Source organism: Pelophylax lessonae (assembly GCF_965119305.1).
Source record: "Pelophylax lessonae genome assembly, chromosome: 13".
In the NCBI taxonomy this organism is placed as follows: Eukaryota; Metazoa; Chordata; class Amphibia; order Anura; family Ranidae; genus Pelophylax; species Pelophylax lessonae.
The window spans coordinates 123,460,622-123,480,752 of NC_138780.1; the positions used below are offsets into that span (position 1 = coordinate 123,460,622).

The 20,131-nt window shown below is 41.2% G+C and overlaps 1 protein-coding gene across 4 annotated transcripts in view; it reads left to right on the forward strand.

Annotated features, from left to right (window-relative positions):
* CAPN3 (calpain 3) overlaps positions 1–20,131 on the forward strand; it is a 268,573-nt gene that overhangs the window by 226,852 nt on the left and 21,590 nt on the right. For 3 of the 4 annotated variants that reach the window (XM_082275014.1, XM_082275015.1, XM_082275016.1), the window contains 2 exons: positions 7,794–7,898; positions 19,114–19,188. In XM_082275014.1, the coding sequence (XP_082131140.1) occupies positions 7,794–7,898; positions 19,114–19,188 (180 nt within the window). The remainder of the gene's footprint in view (positions 1–7,793; positions 7,899–19,113; positions 19,189–20,131) is intronic. The other variant, XM_082275017.1, reaches the window with a different exon arrangement.

Below are 20,131 nucleotides of genomic sequence, written 5' to 3' on the forward strand. Positions count from 1 at the left end.
TCAGACCAGGGAATTTTGTTTCTCATGGTCTGAGAGTCCTTTAGGTGCCTATTGGCAAACTCCAGGCAAGCTGCCATGTGCCTTTTACTGAAAAGTCGCTTTAATCTGGCCACTCTACCATACAGGCCTGAGATGGTTGTTCTTCTGGAAGGTTCTCTTCTCTCCACAGAGAAACGTTGGGACTCTGTCAGAGTGACCATCGGGTTCTTGGTCTCCTTCCTGACCACTGTTTGGCTGGATGGCTAGCTCTAGGAATAGTCCTTGTGGTTCCAAACTTCTCCCGTTTACGCATGAAGGAGTTGTTCAGGAACTACAATTCCCATCATGCCTAGCCATGTCTGTGCATGTCAGAGTTTTACAATGCCTCATGGGATGTATAGTTCCCCAACAGCTGGAGGGCCGTAGTTTGAGGATGCCTGTTATAGTGTGTATGGCCCTTTATGCACATGTGATTTTTTTTCTATTTTTTATTTTTAATAAATTTGAAAAGATTTCAAACTTCTTTCACGTTGTCATTATGGTGTATTGTTTGTAGAAGTTTGAGGAAAATAATTAATTTAATCCATTTTGGAATAAGGCTGTAACATAACAAAATGTGGAAAAAGTGAGGCGCTGTGAATACTTTCTGGTTGCACTGTAAGTCAATTGACTGTCATTGACAGTCAAAAATTGACTGTATGTTAATTTTTTTCCCAGGTGACCAGAGATGAAAGCACATGCAAAACACATCTAAAATGCATATGCAGTGCGTTAAATTTTCAACTTATTAAAAACATGCTAAAAATGTGATATACGTTTTAACCACTTGCCGACTGCCTAACGCCGATCTACGTCGACAGTCAGCCCCTCACAGGCAAAGTGACGTAGGGCTACATCACTAGCTTGTGAGGGTCTAGGGAGCGAGCGAGCGCCCCCGGAGGCGCGTGCCCGCTCCCGTGTGGTCACGGACCCCCCCGCGCGTGTGACCAGCGGACCCGATGTCCGCCGGTCACTCGGTGATCGGCGGGGGAGAGGGAGAAAGTCAGGCGGCTTGTGTAAACAAGCCACCTGTCATTCTCCCCGGTGTATGAAGGCTGATCATACGGTTCTACTATGTAGAACCGTCGATCACTCTTCATACATCTGAAGCCACAGCCAATCACAGTAGAAAGCACGCCCCTAGGGACACACACAGCCCCTCCCTCTCTAATAAAGTTAACCCCTTCACTACCAGTGTATTTTTACAGTAACAGTGCATATGTATAGCACTGATTACTGTAGAAATGTCACTGGTAACCCCAAAAGTGTCAAAAATGTCAGTCAAGGGTCCGATCTGTCCGCCACAATGTCGCAGTACCGCAAAAAAAATCACAGATCGCCGCCATTACGCGTTAAAAAAAAAAACAACAAAATGACAAAAATCTTTCCCTTTGTTAGTAAACGCGATAACTTTTGCGCAAACCAATCAAAATACGCTTTTTGTGATTTTTTTTTACCAAACATATGTAGCATAAAACAAATTGGCCGAAAATGTTAAAAAATTTTGATTTTTACATTTTTTTGGGGGGAATTTCATATAAAAAAATGTGAAAAATATTGCTATTTTTGCAAAATTGACGCTATTTTTTTGTTTATAGCGCGTGATCAAAAAATCGCACAGGTGATCAAATACCACCAAAAGAAAGCTCTGTTTGTGGGAAAAAAAGGACGCCAAATTTGTTTAGGTACAGCGTCGCACGACCGCGCAATTGTCCGTTAAAGTCACGCAGTGCCGAATCGCAAAATACCCCCTGGTCGGAATGGGGGTAAAATCTTCCGGGGCTTAAGTGGTTAAAAAACAAAAATGCATATTACGTTTTACAACACACCAGTTTGAACAAGCCCAAACTGGAACAAGCGTGTAGGTTGGATGTTCTGACCTCACTTTACCGTTTTTGATCAAGCTGCTTGTTTCCGGCAACTAGCATTTGCAGAAGGAGGTCAATAATGACATTCTCATTAAATCATCTCAGTGGAGGTTTTCACCTAGAAAAGGACAAATTTGACAAATCCGAAAAAATATTTGCATATAATTAAAAATATAAATGAGACAGGGAAGTGGAGCATCTAGGATCATTTTTTACTCTTTGCGAGTCTATGATTTTATGGACTAGTGAAAATTATCCTTTTCTGTGGATTTTAATATGTTCAACTCAATAAAGAAACAGAATGCTTATGCTCTGAGGTTGTATTTCCTCCTATTGTGTCATAAATGTATCTTACATTTTCCATAGACAACATATGGCTTAGCATTCCAGGACTTATAGTTAAGAAATTCTTTTTAGTTGAGTGACTCAGATTAATGTATCTGCTGACCACAGCACAGCAGCCACTGCATTCATTGTACAAAGCTTATAGGCCTTACTATCATTTACAATGTAATCACACAGCAAGAAAAACAAATGATAGGAAGATCAGCGACCCATGAGCACAGTGCAGCCAGGCGAAATGGAAATGGCTCTGTTATTCCATGCATTTTCTTTTACATACAGCCACAATTAACCATTATAAGGAAATATTTCACTATGATCATTTATATCCATTACAAGTTTCAAACTCCATTAGGAAAACTTCTGGACCAGTATCTATTTACTCTGCATAACATTATATTTTACCTAAATTGTGCCTTTTACTGTGTTTGAGTACGCTAAAATATTTTTCCTAAAAATGGCTGTGCAAATATCGTGTGACATAAAAATTGCAACAAACACAATTTTATTTTCCAGAGTCTCTTCTTTCAAAAAATATACAAGGGTTCTTAAAAAAGTTTTTGCACTTTTTTTTTACCTTTATTAAATATAAAAAAAGTGCAGAAGACCCCTCAAATAATGTTTAAAAGTTTTAAATGAGATGTATGTTTTTTTTTCCTTTTTAAGAATCATACTTACCTAGGTGGATGCAGCATTGTTCCAATGCTGCATCTGTCCTCTGCTCTCTCTAACACTGAGAACTGAGTGATCGGCGGTGTTAAATTTGGTTCTGTCAGTCACCAGCTCTTTGCTCTGTCCCCCACACTCACTGCAGCACTGGGCTGTGGAGGGGGCGGGAACGGCCAGCTCAGGCTCTCAGTGGCTGGCTCTGTGACGTCAGCCGACAGCAGGTTTCAGCTCGCTGTCTGCTGAAAATTGGTCACAGGAGTGCAGAACGAACTGCGTACCTGTGATCCCCAGGGAGAAGGTATAGCCATGATCAATCAACTTGGGCACATCCGGCCTGTCAGATTTTTTATGTGGTTGTTGTTAGTGACAATAATCACTGTGTGTTCTCCCAGCAGGGGCGGCTTCCCGCACACGCCCCCCCCCCCCCCCCACCCATCCCTGGCAGAATACAATAGCTCAGGGGAGAAATTCTGTGGTTTCAGAGAAGAAAGTTGCACCATCTATGGCAGACAAACTTGCCAGGATTGGACTTCAGCAAATGAATCAGCGGAGCTGGAACTCCTGACCTGTACAGTTGCCTCAAGTTACTGCCCTAATAAAGTGACTCTGTTACTTTAACAGTAAAAATATATGATGGTTAGAGGTTGAAATACAGCCACCTAGAAAAGTGTTTACGGGTGTGAGGAGGAGGCAGTGTACAAGCCCTAATGCTACCAGTAGGTGTCAGACGGAATAAGGGCATTTGGGCATAGTAGGGGCACAAATAAGTTTATATGTGATTATAGTGTTGGGCTTTCACTTCTGTTTAGCTAAATATTACAGTATGATATTTACATAGCACTGTGTCCTGAATGTTTTGGGGTGATTGTATTCATAATGACTAGGCCTTTGGTAGAGCACGTTGAATACAAATTAGATAAGTTTATGTTTCCTGTGGTGAGAAGTCACTACAGTTCACTTGCATGACATCTTGCCCAGCAATGGTAACATATTAACTTTTTCATCAATATGCATGATATTATTTGGTTTGAAATGATTCTGTTGAATGATGTGTTTGATTTGCATGAATAATAAGCATCTTTCTGCATGTTTTTTGATTTCTGTCTATGATCTTATATTAACTTTGGCAAGAAAAACCATTTACCAGTTACTTATCTTGCATCCTGATTGCAGCTGTTATTTACTTGCTGTGGGTTAGAAAATGAATACAAAAATCAGATTACACCATATTGCAAACATATTTCTTTTCAAGGATTTATAAGTAGAGCTGAAGCACGAAAAGAGCATTCTTTTTTTTCCAAACAAGTAGAAAAGAGCATTCTTTTTTTTTCCAAACAAGTAGAAAAGAGCATTCTTAAAACAAAAAGTATGCATATCTCATTCCACTAAAAACCTAAAGAATGAGGAGTTTAGATCTCACTTAAAGATAATGGAAAAAATCAAGAAACCATTCTTTTTTTGCTCCTGGGGCAACTATGCATCCAGTATCTCTTGGTTTGTATGTAGCACAGATAGAGACTAGTACTAAAGATCAATTTATTCCAAACTGTATAAATCTGTGTTTTTTGTTGTGTCAGTCAATGGAAACCATGGCTTTTGTCGAGTAGGGCTTGTAGAGCAAGAATAAAAAAAAAGCTCTACTCCAAAGAAGCCATGGTTACACTACAAGTGGTAAAGGCCTACAACAGCTGTGAGCAATTTGGAATAAATTGTTTTATTTTAGGCTGCATTAATGCAGTAAACCAGCCTTTCTGGATGTGCAGTTGGCTTATGGGCAAAGAAGCATGATTTGTCTGGCTCCACTATCTATAATAAAATTAGGACTAAACCCCTTGTTTTCTAGGTATGTCATGAGCCTAGGACTGGTGTTCACACTCTTGCGAACCCATTATGCATATTGCACTGCATTTTGTAAACCAATTTCAGGGTGTCATTAATGTAACCTACACACCCGCATTGATTTGCATGAACGGGGTGCAATTTGAATGTGGTGCAGTGCACAAGTGTGAACAGGGGCAGAGGAGTAAAATCAGGTTCTTCAGAAATAAAAATACTTATTGAAACAAACTTTATTCAGTTGTTTGTCCTCCTTAAAATTGCAGCTACTGATCCAACAGTTTGATGGTGGGCCTCCCTCTTACTACACAGACGGGGTTGACGAAGACAGGGTTTAGTTTTTGGGTAAATTCAGTTTACATGGAAAGTCCCTAATAAAATGAACATCTGGAAAAGTAGTACAGTTCATCACATAATTATGATAGTTAGTGCTGCTGTGCTCCACAGTTATTAACTTTAATCAATTAATGTTTTTCCACCATAAAGATACTGTGACAATCCCTGACATGGAGTCTAAACTGTTGGGTTTCAGCGGCACTGCGAATGTAAGGGTGGGATGTTTGCTCATCTTAATAGGATAAAGGGCCTTTGTCCACACTTTGTAAATGCAGTGTGGTTTGGACATCAATTTAAGAGGACATCCCTGTACGACTTCATTGTGGCTTGCATACGACTTCTTTAAAAGAAGTGCAAGTCTTGTTGAAGTCCCCCCAAAGTAGTGCAGGAACCTTTTTCTAAGCCGGAGCGACTTGAGTTGCACCGATTATACTGGTTCCATTGCAGGTAATGGGGTGTGACTTGTCATGTGACTTTGAACTTTCAAGTCACATGGCAAGTCGACTCGTGGCAGTGTGAACTGGAGCTTAGAGTTCTTTTTGTCCCTAGGTGTAACTGTTGTTATTGATATCTGTGAAGATAATTAGCCAACAATTCATAAATCTTCATGGATATCAACAGAAACAGTAACATCTGCAACCAGGTAAGAAGAGTTTGCATATCTACCAAAAATCACTTGCCTCTAAACAGTACAATTCCATGATGTACATGTAATAGTCATCATCAATGATATTTATACAAGCGATTATATATATATATATATATATATACACAGTGCATTGCGAAAGTATTCGGCCCCCTTTGAACTTTTCGACCTTTTGCCACATTTCAGGCTTCAAACATAAAGATATAAAACTGTAATTTTTTGTGAAGAATCAACAAGTGGGACACAATCATGAAGTGGAACGAAATTTATTGGATATTTCAAAATTTTTTAACAAATAAAAAACTGAAAAATTGGGCGTGCAAAATTATTCAGCCCCCTTAAGTTAATACTTTGTAGCGCTACCTTTTGCTGCGATTACAGATGTAAGTCACTTGGGGTATGTCTCAATCAGTTTTGCACATCGAGAGACTGAAATTTTTGCCCATTCCTCCTTGAAAAACAGCTCGAGCTCAGTGAGGTTGGATGGAGAGCGTTTGTGAACAGCAGTTTTCAGTTCTTTCCACAGATTCTCGATTGGATTCAGGTCTGGACTTTGACATGGCCATTCTAACACCTGGATATGTTTATTTGTAAACCATTCCATTGTAGATTTTGCTTTATGTTTTGGATCATTGTCTTGTTGGAAGACAAATCTCCGTCCCAGTCTCAGGTCTTTTGCAGACTCCATCAGGTTTTCTTCCAGAATGGTCCTGTATTTGGCTCCATCCATCTTCCCATCAATTTTAACCATCTTCCCTGTCCCTGCTGAAGAAAAGCAGGCCCAAACCATGATGCTGCCACCACCATGTTTGACAGTGGGGATGGTGTGTTCAGGGTGATGAGCTGTGTTGCTTTTACGCCAAACATAACATTTTGCATTGTTGCCAAAAAGTTTGATTTTGGTTTCATCTGACCAGAGCACCTTCTTCCACATATTTGGTGTGTCTCCCAGGTGGCTTGTGGCAAACTTTAATGACACTTTTTATGGATATCTTTAAGAAATGGCTTTCTTCTTGCCACTCTTCCATAAAGGCCAGATTTGTGCAGTATACGACTGATTGTTGTCCTATGGACAGAGTCTCCCACCTCAGCTGTAGATCTCTGCAGTTCATCCAGAGTGATCATGGGCCTCTTGGCTGCATCTCTGATCAGTCTTCTCCTTGTATGAGCTGAAAGTTTAGAGGGACAGCCAGGCCTTCGTAGATTTGCAGTGGTCTGATACTCCTTCCATTTCAATATTATCTCTTGCACAGTGCTCCTTGGGATGTTTAAAGCTTGGGAAATCTTTTTGTATCCAAATCCGGCTTTAAACTTCTCCACAACAGTATCTCAGACCTTGTTCTTCATGATGCTCTCTGCGCTTTAAACGGACCTCTGAGACTATCACAGTGCAGGTGCATTTATACGGAGACTTGATTACACACAGGTGGATTCTATTTATCATCATTAGTCATTTAGGTCAACATTGGATCATTCAGAGATCCTCACTGAACTTCTGGAGAAAGTTTGCTGCACTGAAAGTAAAGGGGCTGAATAATTTTGCACGCCCAATTTTTCAGTTTTTTATTTGTTAACAAAGTTTGAAATATCCAATAAATTTTGTTCCACTTTATGATTGTGTCCCACTTGTTGTTGATTCATCACAAAAAATTACAGTTTTATATCTTTATGTTTGAAGCCTGAAATGTGGCAAAAGGTCAAAAAGTTCAAGGGGGCAAATACTTTCGCAATGCACTGTATATGTGTGTATATATATATATATATATATATATATATATATATATACATACATACACCTATACACATGCTTGAAATGTAGTAAGGTCCTTTGTCAAATAACCAATTTTCTAATTATTGCACTATGATAATCACAAATATCAATGAACTAAATAAATATATAAACAAATCCATACATTTCAACTATGGAAAGATCAGGTGATACATATTTTGGAACTACGTTCCTTTTTCATGCACCACCAATTCATGCATGACCATTGTAAGAGTTAGGCACATTACACTCTTCCAGTTTATAATCAGCCCTCTCTTTCCCTCTCACCCTCTCCTCCTCCCCATTCCAGCCAATCATCTTTGTATCCGACAGAGCAAACAGCAATAAGGAGTTGAGTGTGGATGAAGTGGCTGACGAAGAGAAGAGGGCAGCTGATCAAAAAGAGAAAGATAAGGTCATTGTGCCTTCCATAATTCTCATAATGTGCCATTGCTGGGCAAGATTGTAATGATGGATCAATGTAGTGATTACAGCGTGAGTCATAGTCTGTCTTGGTGAAAGACCTAAAGGTACTCAGGGACATTACATGGCAGGTGGACATTAAATAATAATCTGACTATTAATAGATACTCCTTCATCAACCATCTTCTTCTGAATGAGCCATCATCTCTACAGTACAAATAAAAGATTGGATAAAAATGTCCGGATTTGTAGATTCAACTCTCTTTCAAAGCTGGTTACACACTCCATGGTCTGATTGGTTTACCAATAGTCATGTAGTTTGAGGGCCTACCTAAGCATTTAGTTTATATCCAATTAGGTAGATCCTCACACAACATAGTTTCTGGTAATCAAATAGCAATGTTTGTGGCTATCTATTTAGAGGTCACCATAAATGGTGTGACTGTTATTCAGACCTGTTAAAATCGCTTCAATCACATCACTGACATGAAATGTCTATGGGTACCTTAAAACGTTTCCCTAACCTATCACACCCTTAGCCTATTCAGTAAATCGGTATGAAGAACAATGAGAATGTGTAACATAGTAATTCAAAGCAGCCAAATTTGTTTCATTTAGTAAGGTCAAAATAAGCTGGTCTCTCTGAATTACTGGAATAATAAGTGAATTATGTTTTGTATGTAGTACACCTGATGTGTTATGTCTTACAGCATGTTTGGCACCAAGGAAAAAAGAGGTTGTTATCCATGTTAAATCATTAATAATTTAAATAACTAACATAAGAATAGTAGAAAGTGAACTCCGCGCTAAGGATATCCAAGGGATGTGAAGGTGTAAATAGGCTGCATCCTACCCTGAACTACAGTCAGAAGACTGTATAAAGTAAAGGAGAAAATATTGGGTAATTGGCGCTGCCTGTGTTGAGGGTTGCAGTATATGGATGAATAAATAAGTGCACTATGATGTGTATATAAAATGTAGTGTACAATAAATTGGCAGTGTAACAAATGTATTAAATTGCACTGCCAATTTATTGTACACTGCATTTTATATACACATCATAGTGCACTTATTTATTCATCCATATACTGCAACCCTCAACACAGGCAGCGCCAATTACCCAATATTTTCTCCTTTAACTAACATAAGAAGCTGATCCTGGCTTCTTACGTGCCTTGGATACTCCAAAAGCAAGATTTCCGATTACATAATTTCCATTGCTGCCCCTGTCCACCTGTGAGTTTTGGGTTTTACCACCTACCATTGTGTTTTTCAGCTCCTCCTCTTGCATTTTTTATTATGTAAAATAAATTAGAAGTCCAACATTAAGGCTACTTTTAAACATTGAAAGAAAACACTGACTGAAAAGAAAACAATTAATACTTACCTATCCTGCTACCAAGGTAGCTAAACTCCACTGGGTTGCACAGAGAAACTTGTTAAAGGGTTTTCAACATCCAACACACGTTTGGGTGTATCAGAAGCCTGTTCCTCCAATGTACATTTGGGTTCCTCCATTGGCTCCTACTTTTCTGTGGTGCCCTACATAGGGGGCCACCAGATGAAACCACTGAGCAAAGCAGGGCACCAGGAATTCTATACACCCAGATGTCTGCTGGATGTTGAAGACTTTTCAGCAAGCTTCCCTCTGCAACCCAGAAGAGTTAGCTTTGCATGGAACAACACAGGTAGGTATTGCTTGCTTTGCAGAGAGCTCCACTTTTCAACTTTTGAAAGTCAAAGATTTATTTTAATATTGATGCCTACTAAAAATGAACAAGTAGAAGCTTGGTCACCATGAGTAGAACATAATTACCCTATAGTGTCTGTGAAGGTGCTCATTCATTCAGGTCATGGTAAAGTTAGTAATAGTTACTCATAATTCGCTAGACTTACGCTGTACTGTTGAAAATGTTATCCAGATCATCCAAGTGACTTCTTTGTACATATGATCATCGTGCTGTTCTCCTGTTCATGCCAAAGTAACTGTGTCAAAATAACTAACAGTTTAACAGAATGGGAATAATCAGATAAGGAGTAGCTGTAACTTGCAATTTACTAAACAGAAGGAAAGTTAGAATCAGTAATGCAAAACAGGTTCAGAATGACATAGAATGTGCATGAAGTACACAATTATACAGATCATGAAAGACAAACAAACATGGACTCTTCACAGCAATGTCTCTGTGGCTCAAATAGGATAACATGTGACTGCAAAGCAGAGGTGGGGGACTTGAGTCACATGACTTGACTTAAGTCAGACTTAAGTCACCAGTTTGAGGACTTGAGACTTGCTTGACTAAAATTAATAAAAGACTCGACTTGACTTTGACTTGGTATTCATGACTTGAGACTTGACTTTGACTTGAGACATATGACTCGAAATTACTTAAGTTATTAAATATTTGCATTTTCTCAAGATGTGTTAAAGCAAAATGAAAACACCTCAGTATATTCTGATTTTTAGGACACTGTCTGTTTAACAATGGAAATACTTAACATGTTTTTAGTGACTGTGGTGTTGAAACATGACCAGACAAAGGATTTTGAGCTGTTTTGGCATTCAAAGTATTTCTTTAATATGCCAAGAAAAAAACACTAAGCAGTTTTGTTAATGTTGAAAATAAAACAAAACCTTTCCTGACCACTGACTTTTAACTGATTTAAAGGTGAAAATTGGGGTAGATCAGTATTTTGACTTGATTTGTGACTTGACCAAAATAAATGAATTGACTTGACTTGCTTGACTTCTAGCAGGGACTTGACTTGCTTGCTTTTCGCCACAGTAACTTGGGACTTGCTTGAGACTTGAAGGTTAAGACTTGAGACTTGCTTGTGACTTGCACATGTGTGACTTACTCCCATGTTTGCTGCAAAGTATAGTCTCTATAAGACTCTATAACAATAAAAAGTCACTACTTCAGTAAAACAGATCAGAACACAAACAGCAACGTGTGCCATCTACATAAGCAGCATCCCTCACAGTAGAGTACAGGGTAGCTCTTGTAACACAGGCAAACAGCTGGAGGGATCCAAGGCCCAAGGACATAGTGGGGCCACTTCACGAGAACTGTAGTACTCTGGTAGCAATGTTACAATGCAGTAGAAAACATACTGTATTGCAATAAAACTAATGAACATATCTTCACACAATTCTATACTTATGTAAAGTAAGTAAATATAATGCAAATTAAGGAAGCTAAATATTGTCTTTGAAACGTATAAGGATATGTGCTGTACAGCTGGATATATTTAGAGTGAATCTGTAATAGCCCTGCTGCAGAGTAGGCACCATAGGGTTCATTGCTGGTATCTGCTTCATACTTCATCACCAGCCCAATCTGCCATCTGGGGCCCCTGAAGTTCCTATGGAAATGTTGACTTTTAAAAAGTAAAAATTTAAACAGCGGTAACATAACAATTCTAAGACTTAATAACTTGCCTTCAAGCACCAGCAGTAAATGGCAGGAGATGGAGGAACCAGGTACCTACAAATACCGGAGTTTGCTTGGTAGAGTAGCAGGTAAGGTAAAAAATAGTTACCTAATGTGCCTGCTTCAGTGCCTTGAAAAAGTATTTATACCCCTGACTGGTGTGTTTTCTGGCCTTCGTGATGCTGTTTGTTTACTAAGGCTCTCTAACAGCTGTATTTATTATTTCTAAGCCAGGGGTGTCAAACTCAATTTAATTGCGGGCCGCATCACAATTATTATTGCCCCCGAAAGGGCCTGTTGTACCTGTAAGACTAGATGTCCAGAGCATCCCCTACTCTTACACACGTCAAGAACCTCTCCACCATCAGAAACTGAGTCCCCCACCCTCCCTTACATCACAGTGCACAGTGCACCCCCCTTATCTTGTTCTGCTGCTAGGAAGAAGTTGTAGGCATTGCTGGAAAGCAAAAAGTACAGGGCCAGAGGAGGCTGGAGCTCTCCTGCAGCTGCAGGAGAGGTGCAAGGGCCACATGAAATGACCTAGATGGCCGGACTCGGCTCACGGGCCTTGTGTTTGACACATGTGTCCTAAGCTATGCACCTGGAGATCAGTGTCACTTTGGAGCAGTGATGGCAAACCTTGACACCCCAGATGTTTTGGAACTACATTTCCCATGATGCTGTAACGCTCCTGCGTTTTATGTATGATGTGGATTTACAGCTGCAGAAATATTCCACTTCAGTAGTCATGTAGAGAAACGCTGAGACACCAATCCCAACTCCCAAAGACTCATCATGTGTGGATGATCTCAATTCATCAAGTAAATACACACACTCAATAAGAAGTTCCTGGAGTGATCTATGTATATAGTAGTATAGAGGTGATAGGCTGAAGAGACAGGTTGAGTAGAGACGATAGATGACAGACACTTGAGAGGAATGTTCTTGAGAATGAGATAGTAACAGGTGGGATGCAGATAGGTTAGCAATCATGTATGGTAGTAGATGATAGGATAGCAGATGACATACAGGAGAGACTAACCCAGTGCAAGAGCAGATGATAGTAGGCTCAAGAGCTAGCAATCTAGATAGTGCAGATGTAGTAACAGTCCTTAGTATGCAGAGCTAGACTGTGTAAGCTTTAGTATGAAGGTTATTGAGGTTTCCCCTGTGGGGTACTTATCACTAGTAGCAATGTAGCAGAGGAGAGGTTCGACAAGAGCGGATGATCCGGTAGCGGGATACAGGGATCAGCGCAGCGTGGTTCCGACAGCGAGGTATGCTTGCAAGCATGAGAGCTTCAAGACAGGTTAGCATCAAGGCACATCTAGGCACACAGCAGGGTAGTCGTGAGAAGGGTGAAGGTGAAAACAGCATGCCAGGGGTGATCGGGTGGCGAGACACAGGATCCGAAAACAGAGGTTCAGGTAGCGAGATACAGGAACGTGTAGATTTGGCATGCTGAACTCAGAGATCAGGACGCTCCAACCATGGCGGTTGAACGAACACATGTGAGTGAAAAGCTGGTGATTTAAATAGCTGTTCAGTCCGGCGCCTCATGATGATGTCAGCACTCTTAAAGGGAAACACACCTATATGTGCTTCATCTATCTAGGTAGATGGAACGCACCCGGAAATGATGTGATAGGAGGCACTGAGAGTGCCAGAACCTTACAGTACCCCCCCCTGTAAGGCCGGCTCCGGAAGGCCTCTAAGGCTGGTTGTCGATATAAGAATCGGAAAAAGCTGGTTGCCGATGTGAGAATCGGAAAAGACTGGTTGCCGATACGAGAATCGGATAAGACTGGTTGCCGATACGAGAATCGGATAAGACTGGTTGCCGATACGAGAATCGGATAAGACTGGTTGCCGATACAAGAATCGGATAAGACTAGTTGCCGATACGAGAATCGGATAATACTGGTTGCCGATACGAGAATCGGATAAGACTGGTTGCCGATATGAGAATCGGATAAGACTGGTTGCCGATGCGAGAATCGGATGAGACTGGTTGCCGATACGAGAATCGGATAAGACTAGTTGCCGATATGAGAATCGGATAATACTGGTTGCCGATACGAGAATCGGATAAGACTGGTTGCCGATACGAGAATCGGATAAGACTGGTTACCGATGCGAGAATCGGATGAGACTGGTTGCCGATGCGAGAATCGGATAAGACTGGTTGCCAATATGAAAATAGGAAGAAAAAAAAAACTGGTTGCCGATATGAGAATCGGATAAGACTGGTTGCCGATACGAGAATCGGATCAGGTTGGTAACCGATGTGGGAATCGGATCACTTATTGCCGATATGAGAATCGGATCAGGTTGGTAACCGATGCGAGAATCGGATCACTTGTTGCCGATACGAAAATCGGATCAGTTTGGTAACCGATGTGAGAATCGGATCACTTATTGCCGATATGAGAATCGGATCGGTTGGTAACCGATGCGAGAATCGGATCACTTGTTGCCGATACGAGAATCAGATCAGGTTGGTAACCGATGTGAGAATCGGATCACTTGTTGCCGATATGAGAATCGGATCAGGTTGGTAACCGATGTGAGAATCGGATCACTTGTTGCCGATATGAGAATCGGATCAGGTTGGTAACCGATGTGAGAATCGGATCACTTGTTGCCGATATGAGAATCGGATCATGTTGGTAACCGATGTGAGAATCGGATCACTTGTTGCCGATATGAAAATCGGATCAGGTTGGTAACCGATGTGAGAATCGGATCACTTGTTGCCGATATGAGAATCGGATCAGGTTGGTAACCGATCTGATAATCAGATCAGGTTGGTAACCGATCTGAGAATCGGATCACTTGTTGCCGATATGAAAATCGGATTAGGTTGGTAACCGATGTGAGAATCGGACGCATAGCCATTCGAAGTAGTCATAGCAACCAATGCTTCTTCAAACATCCTCAGATCCTTCCTACATACCACCATGCCATTAGAAGCGCGTACGCAGTCAGGTGCAAGAATCTCAATGTTTTCATTGGGAGCTATAAGTGTGCTTGCCAAAATAGGAGTATCCTCAGGAGGTGGTACAGGAGGTTTTTTAGAACGTGGTATCGAGTTCACTGGAGTTGAAGGAATATCTATTCCAATATTTGTCAATTTCTGGGTGTCCTTTTCTGATATAGAACGGGGACAGGGCTGGCAACAGCCTTGGTAATTTCCAGGCTGTTTTTCAGGGAAGACAGTTCGAATTCGCCTGGCCTCCATTGGGAGAGCCTTAGGCCTATGGGGTCAGGTTGGGCAGGATGTAATGAAATGTCCCCCTTCTCCACAATAAAAACAAAGGCAACAGATTCTCCTGTGATCTTTTTTTTTTTGTAAGGACAACTTAGTATGTACGGCACCAATCTCCATAGGCTCCTCATCCATCTCTGTAGGATCAGGGTTCAAATGAGATGTGTCAGAGTGACAAGGCTGACTGTTTAAGGCAGGCTTGGACCATGACCAGGCAGGATCACCATATTCATTTGGTTTCCTTTTTTCCCTAGGTAGCCGGGGTCTGTGGTTACCTGGAGCAGGTTTAGGAGTAGATTTTTGGGAGGGGAGACACTGGGAGTGCATCGCAATTGCAAATGATTCCCAATTGTCTAGGATCGGACTTTTTTCTTGCAGTTTCTGGTATGCCCACGTTTTCATTTTGCCAGAAAGCAAATTAATGGCAGCATGCACTTTAATAAAGTCATTATGATAGGTCCTAGGCTTAAGGATAAATAGGAGCTCACAATCCATACGAAAAAAAAGAAAAGAGGAACGGGAACCATCAAACCTGTCTGGTAGAAGGACAAGAGGTTCTGGGGGTTGAGCAGCAGTAGGCTGTGTCAGTCTGGCCACCTGCTGCGTCAGAGCCTGATTGTCTTCTTTTAATTCAGTAAGTGCGTGTATTAACGCAGTTACTTGTTGTGTTAACTGTGTCACCTGAGTGGTCATTTCTGCTGAATCCATTTTATCTGGTTCGTTCAAATTGTAACGCTCCTGCGTTTTATGTATGATGTGGATTTACAGCTGCAGAAATATTCCACTTCAGTAGTCATGTAGAGAAACGCTGAGACACCAATCCCAACTCCCAAAGACTCATCATGTGTGGATGATCTCAATTCAGCAAGTAAATACACACACTCAATAAGAAGTTCCTGGAGTGATCTATGTATATAGTAGTATAGAGGTGATAGGCTGAAGAGACAATTTGAGTAGAGACGATAGGTGACAGACACTTGAGAGGAATGTTCTTGAGAATGAGATAGTAACAGGTGGGATGCAGATAGGTTAGCAATCATGTATGGTAGTAGATGATAGGATAGCAGATGACATACAGGAGAGACTAACCCAGTGCAAGAGCAGATGATAGTAGGCTCAAGAGCTAGCAATCTAGATAGTGCAGATGTAGTAACAGTCCTTAGTATGCAGAGCTAGACAGTGTAAGCTTTAGTATGAAGGTTATTGAGGTTTCCCCTGTGGGGTACTTATCACTAGTAGCAATGTAGCAGAGGAGAGGTTCGACAAGAGCGGATGATCCGGTAGCGGGATACAGGGATCAGCGCAGCGTGGTTCCGACAGCGAGGTATGCTTGCAAGCATGAGAGCTTCAAGACAGGTTAGCATCAAGGCACATCTAGGCACACAGCAGGGTAGTCGTGAGAAGGGTGAAGGTGAAAACAGCATGCCAGGGGTGATCGGGTGACGAGACACAGGATCCAAAAACAGAGGTTCAGGTAGCGAGATACAGGAACGTGTAGATTTGACATGCTGAACTCAGAGATCAGGACGCTCCAACCATGGCGGTTGAACGAACACATGTGAGTGAAAAGCTGGTGATTTAAATAGCTGTTCAGTCCGGCGCCTCATGATGATGTCAGCACTCTTAAAGGGAAACACACCTATATGTGCTTCATCTATCTAAGTAGATGGAATGCACCCGGAAATGATGTGATAGGAGGCACTGAGAGTGCCAGAACCTTACAGATGCTCAACTACACTGCAGAGTGTATGAGCATCATGGGAAATGTAGTTCCAAAACATCTGGGTTGCCGAGGTTCGCCATCACTGCCCTAGAGCCTAGACAGTGTTTTCCTTTCTTATAAAGGTTTGTAGTTCATCACAATTTGTATTGGGTTTGTTTTGTGTTACCAAGCTGGATATACAGTAAGTAGTACTTAGCTTGTTTTGCATTAAAATGATGAAAATGGATGATATACAATATTAACAGTTTTTCTCTCTCCCTGTTTCTTTTCTGTTTACAAATCTGTCTATCCTAAGCTCGCTGTCATCATAGAGATCACAAGATACAACAGGGTTCTCCAAACTCTTCAGCATGTGGGCCACATTGTATATTTTACAAAAATGTGCAGGCTGAACAAAATCCATTTTTTTCTAAATGAATGATTAGAATATAAATGAATAAACATGCCCCAAAAAATAACTTCACATCAGAAATCCACAATTCACATAAGAATCCACCCATTAAACCAGAGTCCACACCCTCCACATCAGAGTCCCCCCATCACATCAGAGCTCATCTTTCACATCAAAGCCCCCCTCCCCCCCTTTACTTCAATTTCCCCCTTCAAATGAGAGTCCACAGTCCCCCCATCCTACCTTACAATGTTCACTGCAGCAGCATGGCACAGAGCAAGAAGGAGCAGGTTCTTTTCTGAATACTGGGGTGGCCCTGGAAAAGCACAATGTGTTTCCATGGTGCTGTCAGGCCAACGCTGGGTGTCTTGGCCGCTCAGTGTCATTGGTTGTTATGGTTCAGATGGCTGGTCCAACTACACCATGGAAATGCTTGATGCAAACATAGAACAAGTTGCTGCAGACTAAGTTAAAAAAAAATTTACCAGGCTGAATGAGGCAGGAAGGTTCTTAGTTTGGAGACCCTTGAAATACAAGATTATACAGGTCTTATTCAATAGGGCAACTTGCAAAAACCCATAGCAACCATTTAGCCAATTCCCAACATGTCCTGGATAGACTGCCTGTGAGGTGAAGGTCAAGTTGGCAGTAAGATTTGCCTATATACATATATGCTCTAAAGCAGTGTTTCTCAACCTTTTTTTCAGTCAAGGCACCCTTTAAAAACTTTGGACAATCTCGAGGCACCCTTTAAAAACTATGGACAGTCTAGAGGCACCCCATTCTAAAATGTAAAAGCTTTTGTAATAGTTTTACATAATGCAGCAACATCCACAAGTCCAAGTAGGACACTCAACATTAGAGGTGATTACTTCTTCCAAAGCAAATATACTTTTGCAAACTGGTGCTGACTAGTATTCCAATGTTTCTGTTCTCCCTCAGTTTTTCTTCATCACTCAGCCAATGTGACGCCAACGCTGATGGAGGGGGCAGGGGAGGGTCAAACAAGGATGCTATGCAGGCAACTGATGATGCAAACCTGTGACTTAGTGTAACTAAAAGGGCAGACATCATCCACACACTGGCTCATATACAATTTTTGGGCAATTTTTAGGCATTTTGCCAAGGCACCCCTGAAAGAACCTCAGGGCACACCAGGGTGCCTGGGCACCCTGGTTGAAAAAGGCTGCTCTAAAGTATGGTGTCATGGTCTTTGGACAAATAATGCTTAATGCCAGACTCCAGTCTTACCTTCTGTCTTAAACAGTTGAAAGGGGTCTACTTCTGTCCTGAAATTGCTTACTCTGATTTAACTTCCCACTGTGAGTTTCTAACAGGGTGCAATAAAAGCTGAAACAAGTTAGATAGAGCCCTCCCCATTTGCTGGCTGGAGGACATCCAGCAACATCTTTCGCTTTTCTTCCCTGCCTTCCTTTCCCCAGCCTATCCTTTTCATGAATTGGATTTCAATTCTTTTAATCATAGAGGATCAGCATAACATGTGGGCTGAACATAGCTCCCTGTTTCCAGGAAATTATGTACAGCACCTAGCCAACCTGTCACCCTGGCTATAATCTGCTCGCTTTGCATAGAAAAGCAAAGAACCCCAGTGATCAGGGCTGGCCCAAGACATTGTGCTGCCTGGGTCCAAGAATTAAATGCCCCCCGAAAAACAAAAAATCACCAAAAAGCCCCTACATCCATTATATTTAAAATGATGAAAATATTATATATACGGTCATCTTCTTGCATAACTCGGCACCGGACTGGTCCAAAAACCACCAACTGTCTGTCCTCAGTCCTCCTGTCACTCCTGCGTCTGCCGCGCCCACTGCCCTGGCTTGCGTGAGATGGAGTGCGCTGATGTCTGACGTCATTGGGCACACCACAATCACGTGAGAGACATTCCACGGAGGAGAAGCTCCACCTCCTCATACTCATCAGTTTGCATTATTGGCGGTAGTATGAGATGGGGAAATGTCACCCATAACGCGCCACAAACTGATGACACACAAAACTGCTGGAGAAAAAATCTTGGGAGTCAATTTGCTGCCCCTATCTAAGTGCTGCCTGGGTCCAATGGACCCAGCTGGACCCATGGTAGGGTCGGCCCTACCAGTGATGATGTAACTGGTTTTGAATAAAAGGTATGTAATGAAAACTGAAATGTTTGAATCAATAATTTAATTAGACTGTTGATGGGGTGGGAGAGCTGGAAAGGGCAACTTGCAAGTTTTCTTTATTAGAAACTTACCATTTTTTCCATGAACGCATCTTATAGTTACATTTTTAATAATTGCAAATGCATCATGTTTTTGTCAGTGGGATATAATATGTTTAATACGTTATTAACAAATGGCATAAAAATTATACTACGTCTGTATTTTGTAGACCTCTGGAAATACTGGCAAAGAATCCGAAGAGGAGAAGCAATTCAGGAACATCTTTCAGCAGATTGCAGGGGATGTGAGTACTGATAGTGGTGTTAAAATCCATTATATATTACTTTTCATTCTTACACTGACAGTAAGCCGAGCGTGTTTTCGAGGGACAGCTGCAATTTTTTTCAATCCTAGAAAAAAAAATGATGGCATGGAAAATAAATAGCATGATTGCTATCAACACAATTATGACCTGGAAGACCATATACTGTAGATTAAGTTAGATCAAAGAGTGAGGCTTTCATTTCCCGTTTGCAGAGGTAATTACCCCATTGCCTGAATGTGAATGGGTCTATATATTTTCACAGTAATAAAAAAATCAAAGATGCCAGCTACTCTGATCAGTTTGAAACTAGCAAAAGTAAAGAAGGGTGCACATAGTCAGGGCAATATACAAAACAATACAAAAAGGCAGTCAGCACTATTTAAGACCCTGTTCACATTATCAAGTAGTGGGAATGAGCGTTCCCGCTACTCAATTATAACATGCAATTTTCACATGATTTTGCATGTCGCATAGAGCAGCCTATTCGCTTGAATGGGCTACCCTATGTGCATTGGTAGCCTGAAGGAAGCTCCTTTTTGGCAACAAGCTTCATGCAATTTGTGAAGGCACAGTTTGCCGCAATTGTTGCCCAACAAAATCACATCTGTGGTGATGCTGAAAGATAATGGCACCCAAACAGGTGAATTGTGCAAACATTGTGCTGCAATTGCCATGCGATTTTGGATCACGGGCAGTATCGCAGGGATTCTGCCCACAATCCCAAATCGCAAAATGTCAATGGAACCTTACAGTAATCCAGCCAAAAAAAAAAAATGTTTCAACCAATAAGATAATTCAGAACAAATTTTGTTACATATATTTTCAAATGCAAGTTGAACAACGCTACTGCTCAAGGCACTTCTAATAAGTGTGATTTAACCATCTCCTTCCCAAGCCAATTCTGTTACTTCACTCCTACATG